Source organism: Anopheles nili, chromosome X (assembly GCF_943737925.1).
Source record: "Anopheles nili chromosome X, idAnoNiliSN_F5_01, whole genome shotgun sequence".
Lineage (NCBI taxonomy): Eukaryota > Metazoa > Arthropoda > Insecta > Diptera > Culicidae > Anopheles > Anopheles nili.
The window spans coordinates 1,655,031-1,670,327 of NC_071293.1; the positions used below are offsets into that span (position 1 = coordinate 1,655,031).

Here is a 15,297-nt window from a genome sequence, read left to right on the forward strand (position 1 = left end):
TCACCATACTTGAATTTATGAAAATCATAAAACTGCCATCAAAATGCGACCGTCGCTATACGCCCTTATTTTCTGTCGGCTGTAAAAATCTGCCTCGTGAGCTCCCATTACCGCCAGCCTCATTCGGTTGCTCGACCGACAAGCCGTTAGAAATGCATGTTTCGTGGGTGACTTTTTCTACGCCATTTATATTTCCGTCGATTGCGCTAAATCTCTCGACTCGTTTGGAGGATGCTGCGACGGCAGGTCGTCCAATTCAAGCAGAACGGTAATGTGCACGACGCATGTGCTGGAGAACATACACACTAATGCATATCACCTGCAAAGTCGCTGTTTGTAAAGCCGCCATTACGCGCGTGTAGTCATCAGTGTCGATTGTAGGGGAGTTGAGTAGATTGTTGAAGTCACTGTGATGGACAGTCCAGCAGGATGCGGGCGTAATTGTAGGCCAGCGTATCCGAGCGACCCCAGGTGCCATTTGCCATCAGCTTGTGCCAGTAGCGATTGATATGGTACGGGTAAACGATGCGCAAGTGGCACAGCATACCGAGACTGGCCGTATACAGCAGCATCCCGACTGGCACCTCTCTGTCAAACCAGCGTAAGAAGTCGGGTTTGGAGACTCCATCGAAGCGCATGTACGCCAACCAGCACAGCTCGATTAACTCCGTCATGGAGAAGGTAAACAGCAGGTAGTTGGGGAAGCAGCAGTACGCAAGTCCGGCTAAGAATCCACCGATGCCGCTGCGGACAATTGGCGTAAGCTGACGCTTCGCCAACCAACAGTTGGCTACCTCATACACCGTTTTGTAACACGTGATGAAACCAAACAGACCTACATCGAACCGGGTGATTAGAAGCTTCACCAATCCGACCGGATCTCGCAGCAGCATTGTCACGTGTGGGAGGAAATTCTTGATAAGACTAACGGCCAGGCCTATATAGACCGCTTTCTTCACTTCTACTAGAACGTGCTGTCGGTGTGACGACCCCGGTAGGTTTCCGTGACCTTCATTGCAGTGACCATCAGGATAGGGCCGTGCGAACCAAAATCGCTCCAACTGTAGATACTGGCGTGTTGCCATGATGCCTGCACTCAGAATCGCGAACAAGACGGTGGCAGAATTCCTAGATGATCTGAGAAATCCAACCAGTGGATGACGAGCACGTCTTATGAGAAACTCTATGTACTACAGAAAGAGAGAGAGAGAGTAGACGGCAATAAGTAGAACAAAGCAACTACTCAACCAGACACTACATACCATGTTGAAAAGACCGATGCCCTGTGCTCGTACGATGTGCTTTGGAAGATAGGAAACTGTAAGACCTCCTGCAAGGGAAGGAACGAGCACAAACCAGGCAGCAGGGAAGCGTCGTCCTGTGAGTTTGCTGTTCAAGATCAAACAAGCCCGAGTTAGTTGAGAGGTAAGGTCTCTAAAGGACTGTTAGAACCTACTGGAACAAGCAAAAGGCCACAAAACTGCCACCCGTCATGGGTAAACCAGCCAAAATGCACCGGATGTACTGTCGAATGAAGTTTCTCCACACTTCCGGATCATTCCACTGACCGATACGAAACAGCAGAGGAGTCTGCAACAGAGGACGCATGCAGCGACATGCACCGATGTTCCAGCAACCTGGACGTATATACGTACCACAACAGCTGGCATATAATGGCGCATCCCACCCAGCACGCCTTCCACGAAGAAAGTCCACCAGGCGGAGACACAATCCTGGTTCGGATGCAGTATATCCCGGCAGTCCTTCCCGACCGTCATCTGACGGAAATGTTTGCTCAGCTGACCCACCATGTTGCCTCGCGGAGACTCTGAATACCTTCGACGTCTCGACGTCTACACTACATCCGAGAACGAACCAACTCCACGAGCAGTCTTCTAACCGAACCGGTCACCAAATGCAGTCTGCACTAGGAGAAGTACTGCGTTCCTTCAACAGAACAAACGGCACCACGACACACTTGGAGTTGAAGCACGAAAACACACAAACCTTGTCCCCGGTGAGGGCTCTTTCGGGGGCACGCAAAGTGAATATGAAAACCCTTGCAAATGAGGCTGACGAACGCAGGAAAAGCACGGTTCTGAGCTCCTGGAGCCGTCTGGAGAATTTTGGGCAAATTTTTTAGCTTGGGCCACCATTGCATAATATTTGTAACATGGTGTCGGAAGCCTACGAAACTACTATCGGCAAACGGCGTTCTTCCTATCGCCTTCTCTGTCGATGTCGGGCACAATTTCACCGCTCATTATAAATGTAAATGGTGTGCTCGTTTAGCAAGCTCCAAGTAAACCTTCCGCTTCCAGGCCGATCGGCCCAATTTCTGCCCGTATTGATCTTTGCAACATCGAACCGAAGAGAAGTGTATGCATATTGTTTCATCGTACCGTTCTGTTTGCGTGGTGTTTGGTTTTTACGGGGAATGAAAAACGAGCGGAAATTGTGCAGCAAGCAAATTACTGTTTTAAATAAATTTGTTCCATAAAGGAAAATCACATCCCGCCACGAAGCGGAGACGGTTCCGACGCATCTTGAGGGTTGAATGAGCAAATCTACACACTTCTGCGAACGTTCGGCCCTGCAGATACGCACCCCCCTTTCGTGTTGGTGTCTCATTAGAGAGAGCCGGGGTTAAAAAAATATCGAATAGTGATGATACATTTAATTGTACACCGTCAACGGGTAGCCTTGTGATTACTGGGCCCCAGTGAAATCTAGCCGACGATGGCTCGCTGTACTGACCTCTGCTATAATTTGAATTGATTTGTTTTGCTGCCGAAACCCCGTGTCGACTTAGACCGACGCACTTTTCCGCACCCCAGCCTCACCGAGACGCACCGGCGGTGGTTGGCTCGCACGGGAGCAGAATTAATTGAAAATCAATCAATCGAAAGGCTGGCGTGTCGCTGCTCGGAGTTGATATGGGGAGAAAATGCGAAAAGCCGACCCAAGCGGTCGGGTCTGGCGAGGAAATATGCGGTCGACCGTGCGAGATCTAGTCATCGTTAGTCGATTAACTCGCCCAAACGTGTAGAAGCTGTGTGGTGCTGCACTCCGGTGGCTAGCTAAACTTTGCCCCTAGCCTTGTGCGGAATCGAATGGGATTGATAGTTTCCTATGACTGGCAGAACGAAGCCCCGGGGTGGATGGTTTCAATAATAAGCCATTATTTCTCGATCCGCGTCAAGCGACGTGCTAAATTTGGGAGCTCCCTCCCCGTTTGGGTGGGGATGCTATGTCAAGCGAAAACTTTGAACACATCCTCAGTCCGGCTATTAAAGGTCCGCCTAAGGAGGAGCCATTTAAAAGTGCATTAAGGTGAAACAATTCAACCAAAGCGGGGCACGGGCAAAAAGGTTCGAGCGTGGAAATGACATTGAGGTTCGATCAGGACGATGCGAGGAATCTGCCCAAGTTCAGCTGTCACATTCGCCCATCCAAACAACCGACCCGCGAGCAAGCCAAATTATGTTTCATTAGTCGACTAGCACCCCTTCGCAACGATGCGCCCCTTCGAACGGCGAGCGACAATTATGCCGACGATCGACGTTCCATAGGACGCACAAAGCACGCGTGGGGCGGGAAATGGGCGCCCGAGTGGGGAGGAAGGCAGAAAGAAAAGCGGCCCCATCTGGGTGCCGTTTACGGCGCCGTTTTCATCGCTAGAGGTCACCGATCGGACCGACCGGATCGGACCCAAATTTATAAATGTAGGTCCACGGTGTTCGTCGCGCTTAGATCGTCAAAATACTCCGCGCCGTGAGCGCGTTCGGCACCTGGATCGCTGTTGGAAGCCGATCGAAGCTTTGGAAGTCCACCTCTGAAACCTGGTGGACGTGTTGTCGCCTAGCTCAGCACACGCTCGATAACCGCACCTTTAAAGCGCCATCTAGCGGGCTCATCAACAACGCGGAAGCAACACAAACGCCCACCACAGTTCGTTCAATTGCACAGTGATAGTGGTACGAGCCCGAGTGGGCCGAGTGGGTGAGTGAAAGCAACCATCCTTAGCTCGGGTGGCACATGCGCTGATAGAAACTGTGGGAAAACTCCCCTCGCAACGATGGAAAACTCGTTCACTTCGGACCGATGGACGATGCGCCGGCTGACAGCGTTGTTGGCTGTGTTCTCACCGATGACTCTCGCAATGTTGCTGATCGCCACGCTTGTACTGCTGGTGTACAAGGCTCGCCGGGCGAAGATGGTTCGATTGATCGACCAAATCCCAGGACCCGTCTGCATGCCACTCGTTGGTAACGGACTGCAGATCAACGTCGGCTGTAAAGACGGTAAGCAAACACTTCACAGCAACAATCAACATCCCAACTGCATCAATCAAGCAACCGAGACGCGGCTGGTCGCGTTATCAGTGCACCCAGGTTTGAGTTGCAATAGGTATCGTGCCACCAACACAGATTGGCCAACATTGAAGGGGATTTAGACACCCCAAACGGGCGGATGAAAGTCAACGAACGACGTTGACGAAAAAAAGTATTATGTCATCGCGAATCCGGAAACGTCGCTCACGAGGGAAAACCGTTTCAAGGTGAACGCTGGCACAGGTATTTTGGGTGAAAATGCGTGCCTATGTTGATTGGCCGTCTCCCCATCGTGGCTGCCTTATATCAACCATTCCTACTCGGAACAGCAACCGGCCACGCAATAGGTTACGAGCGGTGGAGCCGTCCCTTGCCGTCACATGCAGTTTCGTCGTCTCATATTAATTTGATTTCGACACCACGTCCGCGGACCTGGCTCGTTGGTGTGATAGCCGGTCGGTGTTGGGCCACTCACGCGTTTAGGCCACCTGCGGCAGAAGGGTGATGAGCCGATTAAAACGTTTTCTGTTTTCGGAACGCGCAGGCTGGGATTATATGTGGGTCGAAATATTACGCATAGAAATTCAAACTGCACCCACCGAGGGCCGGTGATGGCCTCGAGTGTGAGATAACGTGCAAGGTAGGCTGGTGAGCATGAATAAAACACGATACGGCAAGCTTTCCGGCGATCGATGGCTGGGGCTCCAATTGGCCGCATAATGATTTGCCGAAAAACACACACACGCACACATGCTCAAACAGGTTCACGGGGTGGAAAATGTGGCCATAGACGAGAGGGTGCACGCAGTTCGCGAATGCGCGCCGTTTTCTACGATGATAATTTTAATTTCATGCGTCCTTAAACCTTAACCGGACCTTACGCAAACCGTCCTTCAAAAGCGTCTCTGTTTCCTTCCATTCCATGACCCCAACGCAACGCCAACGTTCGGCAGAGCTGTTCGATCGCATTATCGCTTCGAGAAAGATGTTTGGCCGTCGGCAGGGTATAAGCCGCGTCTGGAACGGTCCCATTCCTTACGTGCTGATTTCGAAGGCGTCCGCCGTCGAGGTAAGTGACCCAACGTTTCTTCCACATCCTAGCATCCGGTGCGGTCGGCATCGATTAGCTTCCCGGGTGCTTAATTAACTTCCTGCTCACGAGCCCCGAATACTGGCAGCATGCCGCAGCAAGGTCATCAAAATATTTCGCTTGTTTTGCTGGCCCAAAAGCAATCATTCGGCTTCGGGTGAGAAAGCAAAACGACACGGTGGCATAGGCGTGTGTGATGCATGAAAAACAACGCTAGCTTTTCACAACAAATAAAATTGAAAAGCTGAGCGTTGTTTGCCCTCCAACGAATCAGCTGCGATAGGCAATTTTTTGTGGCATGCACGTGAATTGTGTCAGCAATGTGGTCGGTTCGATTTAGGGCAATGAAGATGCCCGGTAAGTCTCAGCAGTGCACTCGCGATTTTCGCACTAGAACTGCTTGACCCCTAGAACAAAATGGAGCATACCAGGTGGCATGCAAAACGGCCGGTCGGTCAGGAAAACCTTGGCCAGCGGATCACCAATCGGAGAGCTTAATCGTGAAAATGTCGGGTAAGCCTAACACGCTGTGAAGGCAAAACCTCTCAAATGTGGATTTTCTCTGCCGGCGGCTGAAGGTGACTGCGGCTGGATTCGCTCCGAGAGTACGGATCTCGTCGACTCTTACCGTAAAAGCTAATAATCGGTGACATTGAATTCTCTGGCCGTGAATTTGTTTAGGATTGGAAGGAAAAATTATAATAAGTGTAACAATGTTTGCCTTCGACCACCGACCACCGACCACCGACCAAGCGAACAACTCCATCCGATATGTAACGGCACGTACTGATGCTCTCGCTCGCCTAATTGCATCCCGCAGCCAATACTGAGCAACCCGAAGCTGGTGGAGAAGAGCAACGACTACGAGTACATGAAAGCATGGCTGGGCAATGGTTTGCTCACCTCACCCGGCTACATCTGGCATCCCCGCCGCAAGTCGCTGACACCCGCGTTCCACTTCAAGATACTGTCGGACTTTGTGACGATTTTCCAGAACCAGGCGGACGTTTTGATAGAGAAGCTGTCGGAGCACACGCAACACGCTTCGGAGCTCAACATCGTGCCGTACGTGACGCTGTGCGCGCTGGACATCTTCTGCGGTAAGTCTCGACGCATGGTGGACCATACTGCCACAGTAAATGATGTTCGCTTTCTATTTCATGTTCCTATCCCTCACCAGAAACTGCCATGGGATGTCCGGTGTATGCGCAGAAAAACTCCAACTCCGAGTACGTCCGTGCGCACAAACAGTTGAGTATCGGAGAAGAGGGCTCGTAAAAAACTGGGGTGCATTGTTTGGTTAGGGTGCTCTAATGCAGTGTTGCTTTCGCGTTGTTTTTTGCTCCTTTGGCAGGATTGGAAAGGTGATTCGAAACCGCCTCCAGAAGATATGGTTGCATCCCGACTTCGTATTCAAGCGCACGAAGGAGTTCCAAAAGCACCAGGAATGCTTGAAAGTGCTGCACAGTTTCTCTGACCGGGTGGTTCGCGAACGTAAAGAGGAACTTCGCAAGCGCAAGGAGATGTTGGACCAGAACAATAACAGCACTGCCGATGGAGAGTTTGACTCGTTCCAGGATGGTGCCTATCGCAAGAAGCAGCTTGCCTTTCTTGATCTGTTGCTCGAAGGTTCCGGATTGTCTGACTTGGCGATTCGAGAGGAGGTAGATACGTTCATCATCGGAGGCCACGACACGACGGCTGCAGCAATGGCCTGGATATTGTACCTACTTGGGGCGGCTCCAGAGATTCAGGATCGCGTGATACAGGAGATTGATGAAGTGATGGGCAAGGATCGTGAGCGTCGTCCCACGATGGCGGAACTCAACGAGATGCGATATCTGGAGTGTTGCATCAAAGAAGGCTTGCGGTTATATCCCAGCATCCCCGTCATTGGACGACGCCTCACAGAGGACGTGCGAGTCGACAACTACACGATTCCGTCTGGCACCACTGCCATGATCGTGGTATACGAACTACACCGAGATGCATCCGTGTTCTCCAACCCGGACAAGTTCAACCCCGATAACTTCCTGCCAGAGAACTGCAACGGGCGGCATCCGTACGCGTACATACCATTCAGTGCCGGACCGCGGAACTGCATTGGCCAGAAGTTTGCAATTCTCGAGGAGAAGTCGGTCATATCCGCGGTGTTGCGTAAATTTCGCATCGAAGCTGTGAATCGACGAGAGGACGTCCAGCTGCTCTGCGATCTGGTGCTGAGACCGAAAGATGGACTGATAGTGCGACTTCACAAACGAGATGAGTAGCGTTGAACCAGCACAAGAGCACAGAACTCATAGCATGTTCGAGTGATCCACGTAATTGTTAAGCATGCCTTTTAATTTCAATGTCGATTCGTTCAGTATTACATGCCTTTACCACCTACGACGCGATGTTGCTTAGTCCATTTGTCAATTAGAGAAGCAGCAGAGGAATACAAATATAAGACTATGACTTTTCTATAAGCTTCTAGCTTCGGGACGCGTGGCCCGGCATCCAAAAGACAAGCGATCGAATGTTGTCTCGTTAACGTTATCCATCTTCTTGCACGATGTAAGAAACAATGGCATACGCTGCTTTGCGTGCTACTTACACATTAGCGACTACTTGTGCATATAAACCGTAGCTGCATCGTCGAAATGTTCTGTTTTGCTCTAGCTCTAGAGCCAGAGCGAGAGCGCATTAGATATAATAAATGATACACGCTGACCTATGTGTAGAGAAGATTCAAATTATAAACTATTATCATATCCAACACTACATGAGTTTAGCTTTGTTCTTACGGATAAATGTAGGAGAAACAATCAATCTTGGAAAGAACCCTTTTACCCTTTTTCAATCCATTTGGAAGTGTGCCTGCTAATGATCGAGGGAAACATATTTAAATTTAGCTAATTGTTGCCAACAATAGTACAATGATGAACAATACTACTACAAATGATTTGAATGAAGTGGTAACAAACTATCTCTCTATTTTACTGATTTTCAAAAGAGTGTTTAAGTATTTTTTTACCATTTTTGATCCGTTAATTTTCGAAAGCAATGACCCAACATTGTTATTCTGGATGCTACGATTTATTACAATTTCTGCTCCAGTGGCACACTAATGAAGCGTATGTTAAGTAGCTGAATAGATATGTAGATCTTCGTTCGCTGAAGAAAACGAATGGCAGCTCCACCTCATTGTGTTACATCATTGTCGCAGCTTCATGCATGCATTTTGCATCGCTGCAACAAGCACACCAACGCTTGAACTTGACGAAAGAAAGATTCATCACTTTTAAGCAGTTGGGCGTAATCTTCACCACTGGTGACATAATGGCACCCCAAATTGATTTGCCTGTGCAGTCACTTGGGCAATGGTGGGAGAGTGGAATAACACATAAAGATAGCCTGCATCCGTGAGGATCGCCTAATTGATGCGACTTTAATTAATGAAGTGAAAATGATCCAACTGTGCATGTCATAAGTGACACAAAACTGCAGGGAATTATACCGTTCAGGTGAGCCAATGCCCTCTTTGGCACGTTGCTTGGTAGCTAAGCTCTCTTCACGTGTTCAGATGTTAATGACCATTATAATTTTTCACTCGGCTGATTCTGGCGAGCTGCGGCGCAGAGTAGGAGAGTCTTCTTTCTCAAACATGGGATCCACGAGCTCGTACATACATATATATAACCGAAGCACAGCATCTTCCAGTTTTAGTTGCCAGTTAGTGACCAAGTGTGATACTGCCTCTGCCCTCTGTAGAGCTTACTGCAGCAGTACATAGTGTTCTTGGGATCGGACTGCTTGCAAGATGAGTTACAGTGTTTCTTCAGCACTTACTTACTCCATCGGATTGGGATCAAACAGTTGGGCTAGACAGCAATTGATAGAAAATGCTCCCAAAACCAGTGTATTGTTACTCTTGACTTTCATCTTCATAATGTGTTGTTTAGCAGCATACCTTGAGAGATACCGGCGGTTAGTGCGACACATCGATTGCATTCCTGGTCCAGCTACTTTACCAATCGTTGGTAATGCCCTACTTATCAATGCTGACAGAGAAGGTAACATCAATTCTTCATTCATCATTCAACAATCAAACATAAGAAATTACCTGAAGTAATGCACCTATCCTTCAGTAAATAGTTAAAAATGTAGCTGTAAGATTCTTCATGTACTACACTTTTCGTACATTGTTTTTCTTTATAAAAACAATCTATATTCATGTGAACTCTACACACCAAATGATGTATAGTAAGAATAGTTTAGTTTTGTTTGAAAAACGAGTTTTACAAAAAGATCGCTTTGGATGATACAAACGTGAAATATAATATATTTTGAACTGATATAACCGTCATTTACGGCTGCGTACGTTAACCAGAAATGGCTGCGTTATGCAATTGTAGTACAATAGCCTTTGTGTTGTACATATTGCATACTTTTAGGCGGTTTATATTCAAACAAAAACCGTTTGAAATGGAAATGTGTTAAAATAAACTAGAAGTATTTGGACATATAGCTCAAACTTGCGATAGGTCAATCTACTCGTTACTATTTATTTAATCACAACTGAAATATATTCGTATAGATTATGTACGATATTGATACATCCGAACAATATGTGACTCATAAAAGGTTATTACATATAATGGTAATGTTTCATTGATTACCATATGCGATTGTGCCATGCTGAACAGGAATTTCGTCTGTAAAGGTAAATATTTCATTCGAATAAAGTCCGAAACAACTTATTTAACTACCATACTATGATGTTTCTCTAATTATAATTATATTTTATACAAGCTTGATGCAATATAACTAAAAAAGTTTGCTTGATTTGTTTATCCCACAGAGCTGTTCAATCGTATCATTGCTTCTCGAAAGCTTTACGGACGTCGTCAAGGAATCACACGCATTTGGAACGGTTTAACACCGTATGTTTTGATATCTAAGGCGCAAGCAGTCGAGGTAAGTTTGCAATCTTGTTTAGCAACTGAGATCACAGCAAGAACAAGCTGAACAAACATACCACTGAGAATACCGGTGACATTTCAGAAAATTCTTAACAGCACCAAAAATATAGAAAAAGGTCGCGACTATGAATTTCTTCAACCTTGGCTCGGAACCGGTCTTCTCACGAGTCCCGCTAGCAAGTGGCAGCATAGACGCAAAATCCTGACTCCCACCTTCCATTTTCGCATACTGTCGGACTTCGTGGAAGTCTTTAACAAGCAGGCAGCTGTGTTGGTGCAAAATCTAGCGAATGAGGTAGATAACGCAGATGGGTTCGACTGCGTGCGATACATCACCCTGTGCTCGCTGGACATAATTTGTGGTACGGGAAAATGTAGCTGATAATTAGCGGATAATGGCACGCTAATGATTTATTACTCATCTGTTTACAGAAACTGCTATGGGGTGTCCAGTGTATGCACAGCAGCAATCCGATTCGAAGTACGTTCGAGCACATGAGAAGTAAGTTATGGCTTAGAGGCTCAGCGAGCTATTTTCGGGCCAGCTTCGGAGGAATGTAACATGTTCTGTACTTTGCAAGAATTGGCGAAATCATGCTTAATCGACTTCAGAAGCTCTGGCTGCATCCTGACATCGTCTTTCGATGCACAAAGCAGTACCGCGAGCAGCGAAAGTGCCTCGAAATCCTGCATGACTTTTCCTACCGGATGATCACGGAAAGGCGAGCGATTATCCAGGCCTCCCAGATGAAGCCAGACGAGCAGATAGATGCCAACAATAACACACCAATGGACGACTCGCACGCGACTACCGCCAGCTCCGGACGGAAGCAGCTCGCTTTCCTGGACCTACTCATCGAAGCATCGGATGGCGGAAGGATTCTGTCAGACACGGACATACGCGAGGAGGTTGACACGTTCATTCTAGGCGGACATGACACGACAGCGACAGCTATTTCTTGGACCTTGTTCCTCCTCGGCACCGAGCCGTCAATCCAGGAGAAGGTCTTGAAAGAGATCGATCACGTCATGGGGTGTGATCGCGAACGTTGGCCCTCAATGCGCGAGCTGAACGAAATGCGGTACCTTGAGGCGTGCATCAAGGAGGGCCTTCGGTTGTACCCTAGCATACCGATCATCGGTCGCCGCCTGACAGAGGACGTACAGATCGACAACCATTTGCTGCCGGCTGGCACGAACGCCGTTATTATCGTCTACCAGCTGCACCGTGATCCGTCCGTGTTCCCGAATCCGGATCGCTTCAATCCCGATCGCTTCATGGTCGATCAAGCGGGCTCTGGTAATGTTCCGCGTCATCCTTTTGCGTACATCCCCTTTAGCGCGGGCCCTCGGAACTGCATTGGGCAAAAGTTCGGTGCACTTGAATCCAAAGCGGTCTTGGTGTCCGTATTGCGAAAGTACCGCATCGAAGCAGTTGATCGGCGAGAGAACCTAACGCTGTTCGGGGAACTAGTGCTCCGCTCGAAAGACGGCTTAAAAATACGCATAACGAAACGAAAATAAAACCACCCGCTATTCTACAAAGGAGTAGGTTACTTACGACATGATTGACACAACGAACGAGAAGGTCCTTGTCATAAAAGAAACACATCTCTTGACAGGAAGTGGGAAACACGTTGCTGCACCCAGTCTCCCAGAAAGAAATCAAAGTCGTGTTGCTCAACCAACTCACTGCCCATGCCCACTACGTTTTAAGAGCAGTTTCGTTCCAGTAACGATGGAAATGTTCCGACAGTTCTTCGAGGGAGTAGCTCGAGAGCTCATGATTAAAAGAATCGCCTCTGGTTCCCGTTGATTTCCAGCCTCGACTACTTATTAAATCATCGACCACTAATGACCGCCAATCGGAAGCCAACCCGACATTAGCAGGAGTAAAAGTTTAAGCCTTTAAGAAAAGCGAAATGTACACCCTGCACGAGCAAAAGAGAGACCCCACCCGACGCAAGGAAACGACGGAGCCTTGATCGGCTGTCAAGGCGTAAATTGTGAATTGTAAACACTCGAATGGGTCGCGGCCGCACTCCACGATCGGTCGACGGTCAAATGGACCGAGGTAATTGTCCCGGGCGCTCTAATTGATCTACCTGCGCAACGTCATCCTACAAAGTACCGATCGGCTCGGTTTGTTACCAGAATTAACAGAAAAGAGCACCTTAATCAGTGCGTGCCCTTCTTGGCTGACCTGCCTGCCTGAGTTAACTGTTATCGGCTTCGGGCTCATTAATGCTCCCAGCAGGGGCGACCTGCGGTTTTGGGGCTATTCACCTTGCCAAGCGGACGTGGAAGAAGGAAAACCCTTTCGCCCACCCACCTCCCTTGGCCGTTGGAGAGAGCTGAGGGTTGCGTATCGAGAAGGAAACCAGCGCAAGTTGATGTGAGCGAAAAAGGATGTGGCGTTCAGCTGCCGATCACTGACATTGGCGGTCTGGGGTGTTCGAGGATGTGCCTACATAATCTTATGTTGTTCCCTGCTTACCGCCTGCGGTGATTGATTCTGACAGGTTCAAGGCCACCGGAACACCTTTACCGGCCTGCCAAGGGCTGTCCTGCCGGGGCTATGAAAGAGATTGGGTTGGGTTGGGCACAGTCTGGGGTCGCATCAGCCTAGCCGATAGGGTCATTTTTATTTGGCTTCTTAAACTCCCTCCATCGCTAACGAAAACCCATCGCAACGAGGCACGGTAGAAGAGGCACGTCAAATAAACTGCAGTTCACGAACTTCCCACCATCGGGACGAATCTCTCAACAAGTGCACGCCTGATTAAACAACCTGCGCAGAGGGTTTCTCCGACGAGGGAAGCTCTTGCCGGTGGTCTCGGAGGTGCGAAATACACTCATTATTAATGATCATATTAGCACGCCGATGCGAACGGGTACCGGAACATAAAGGACACATATTGTGCGTGATGACAGAATAATAATCTTTTAAAAGCTTGTTGAGAAAAATGTGCCCTGGGTAATGACGGGCGTTCGATGAGGACGTACGAGTCCGCGATCGTGAGGTGTAGCTTTCCGATGTACTTGAAGCACGGCAACACCATGTCGATCTGTCGCCCATTCAGCTTGAAGGATGCGTTTTATTCATTTATTTGTTACCTAAACGCTCACCGCCCATTCCGCGTGGCGTATGTAGCCGGATTTATTAGCCATTTTTATTTAATGCCGACATACGCACATTCACTCCAACTTCCGCCGGTACCGATGACATTCTCTAGAAAGGCTTTGATTCCAACATCACTTTGATTTCTTTCCACATCACTTATTTTCAGAAGCGGAATGCTTCTACTGCCACCGCCGAGGACACGTACCGCCGTTCAGTGTAAAAAAAAACGAAAAAAATCATTTCTCGCGACATGTCGATCGACTCACCTGCCCAAAAGGAAAAGAAGCGAACTACTGCGCTACCCGGCACGGTCCGGCTCCAACCTTCGCCGTGGCAGTAAAAGACCGATGGTCAAAGGTAACGAAAGCAGTTTGCTTATATTTTAAATCACCCCACCACGGGTGAGGTCTTAATTCCAGACATTTTATTGTGAGTAATGAGTTTATGCAATTAGCGTTAATAATAACAATATTGATGATAATGATAACGCTGATAATAGCTTCCCCATTGCTCGTCCATCTTCCCATCGGTGCGGTGTGCACGCCCTTCACGTTCTCTCTCTTGAGCGATCTGATGTTAAACCACGCCAGGCCGTTGTTTGTGGACCTCACTTACTATGCAGCATCTGCTCTCAGACCTCCGACATTTGCAGTATAACAAAAACAAAAAAAAACTCCGATACTTAATTTAAAACCGTACTCTTTTATCGTAATTAAATTAAATAAACAGTGTAATGACTTCCCGAAGGGCCTGTACTACGACGGTTTAGGTTAAGGCTGGAATGCCCGGAATGGCACACCGGAAATATTCCCGCAGGTGATTGCAGAGCATAATTTTCGAATGTTTTCAAAACAGAAAAGAAAAACTCCAAATAACACCTGAAGCAGATCGTCGTCAAACGTCCGGCTTGTCGAACGGATAGTGATACCGCAGAGCCTTTACGCACAATAAACCCATAAACCAGACGCCTATACCGTAGATACATAGAGCGAACGATCCAAACCAGTTAGATGCACCCAAGCGGCAAGGTCTCGTCATACCTTCCTTAAGCATCCTAAGCGTCAATGGAGCACGGAGTTGATGTGACAGAAGCGAACCGAAAAACCGCGCCTCAAACGATCACCTCACGATCGGCACCCTTGCGTTTGCTGATTCACTGCAGCATCTCTTCCACACCCGAGATCGCGGGCTCGATCACTCTCTCACTCTCTGTCTCTCTCTCTCTTTCCCTCTCAGTATATCGCTAATCCGAAGCCGTTCGCTCGAAATCCCAACGATCGCCGGTGTTGGAAACGTCGCGGAAACGCGCTCTGTTTGACGTTCGTTTTGCGGTTTGTTCGTTCGCGATCGGGAGCCTTCGTCATCTCTGTCCAGTCCGGTCTGCTCTGATCGTGGCACGCGCACCAGAAGAGCTTATAAATATTGGACCATCAGAAATGGCCAGGTTTAGTGTTGTGGCGACTAGCAGATGTCGAATGTGTGGGCTCTGCGTGACAGGTAGAACCGAAGCACATCAGGTGAATGCAGCACATTGGCACGAAGTGAGATATAACGTTCTGCGGTTCTCCAGTGACTGTAGTGATTGATTATGGGCGCGTGCTAGTGATAGGTAGTAACATTACTTCGACCGGGTGACGCGACTTTTGGCGCCCACCAACGCATTCCCGCGGAACATAACCGTTTAAGAACGAAGTATCCTGACGCCCAGCAAGCAAACAGCTATCAAATTTACGCGCCATCTGACAACTCCCAGAAAGCACCGTATCCTGCTCCACACGAACCCGA

At 48.4% G+C, this 15,297-nt stretch overlaps 3 protein-coding genes across 3 annotated transcripts; 2 read left to right on the forward strand and 1 right to left on the reverse strand.

Moving 5' to 3' along the window:
• Nucleotides 1–404: 404 nt before the first annotated feature.
• LOC128728383 (uncharacterized) lies at nucleotides 405–1,811 on the reverse strand. The gene is made up of 4 exons (XM_053822005.1): nucleotides 1,656–1,811; nucleotides 1,457–1,590; nucleotides 1,263–1,389; nucleotides 405–1,190 (listed from the first exon to the last, which is right to left on the reverse strand). Exons 1-4 carry the CDS (start codon nucleotides 1,809–1,811, stop codon nucleotides 405–407), a joined length of 1,203 nt encoding a protein of 400 aa, XP_053677980.1.
• Nucleotides 1,812–4,078: 2,267 nt separating this feature from the next.
• On the forward strand, nucleotides 4,079–7,694 carry LOC128728384 (cytochrome P450 4c3-like). Its single transcript, XM_053822006.1, has 5 exons — nucleotides 4,079–4,304; nucleotides 5,288–5,403; nucleotides 6,245–6,524; nucleotides 6,605–6,674; nucleotides 6,779–7,694. The coding sequence occupies exons 1-5, from the start codon at nucleotides 4,079–4,081 to the stop codon at nucleotides 7,692–7,694; spliced, it is 1,608 nt and encodes a 535-aa protein (XP_053677981.1).
• Nucleotides 7,695–9,226: 1,532 nt separating this feature from the next.
• LOC128729248 (cytochrome P450 4c3-like) lies at nucleotides 9,227–11,912 on the forward strand. Its single transcript, XM_053822914.1, has 5 exons — nucleotides 9,227–9,479; nucleotides 10,268–10,383; nucleotides 10,471–10,750; nucleotides 10,821–10,890; nucleotides 10,970–11,912. Exons 1-5 carry the CDS (start codon nucleotides 9,227–9,229, stop codon nucleotides 11,910–11,912), a joined length of 1,662 nt encoding a protein of 553 aa, XP_053678889.1.
• The last annotated feature ends 3,385 nt before the right edge of the window (nucleotides 11,913–15,297 follow it).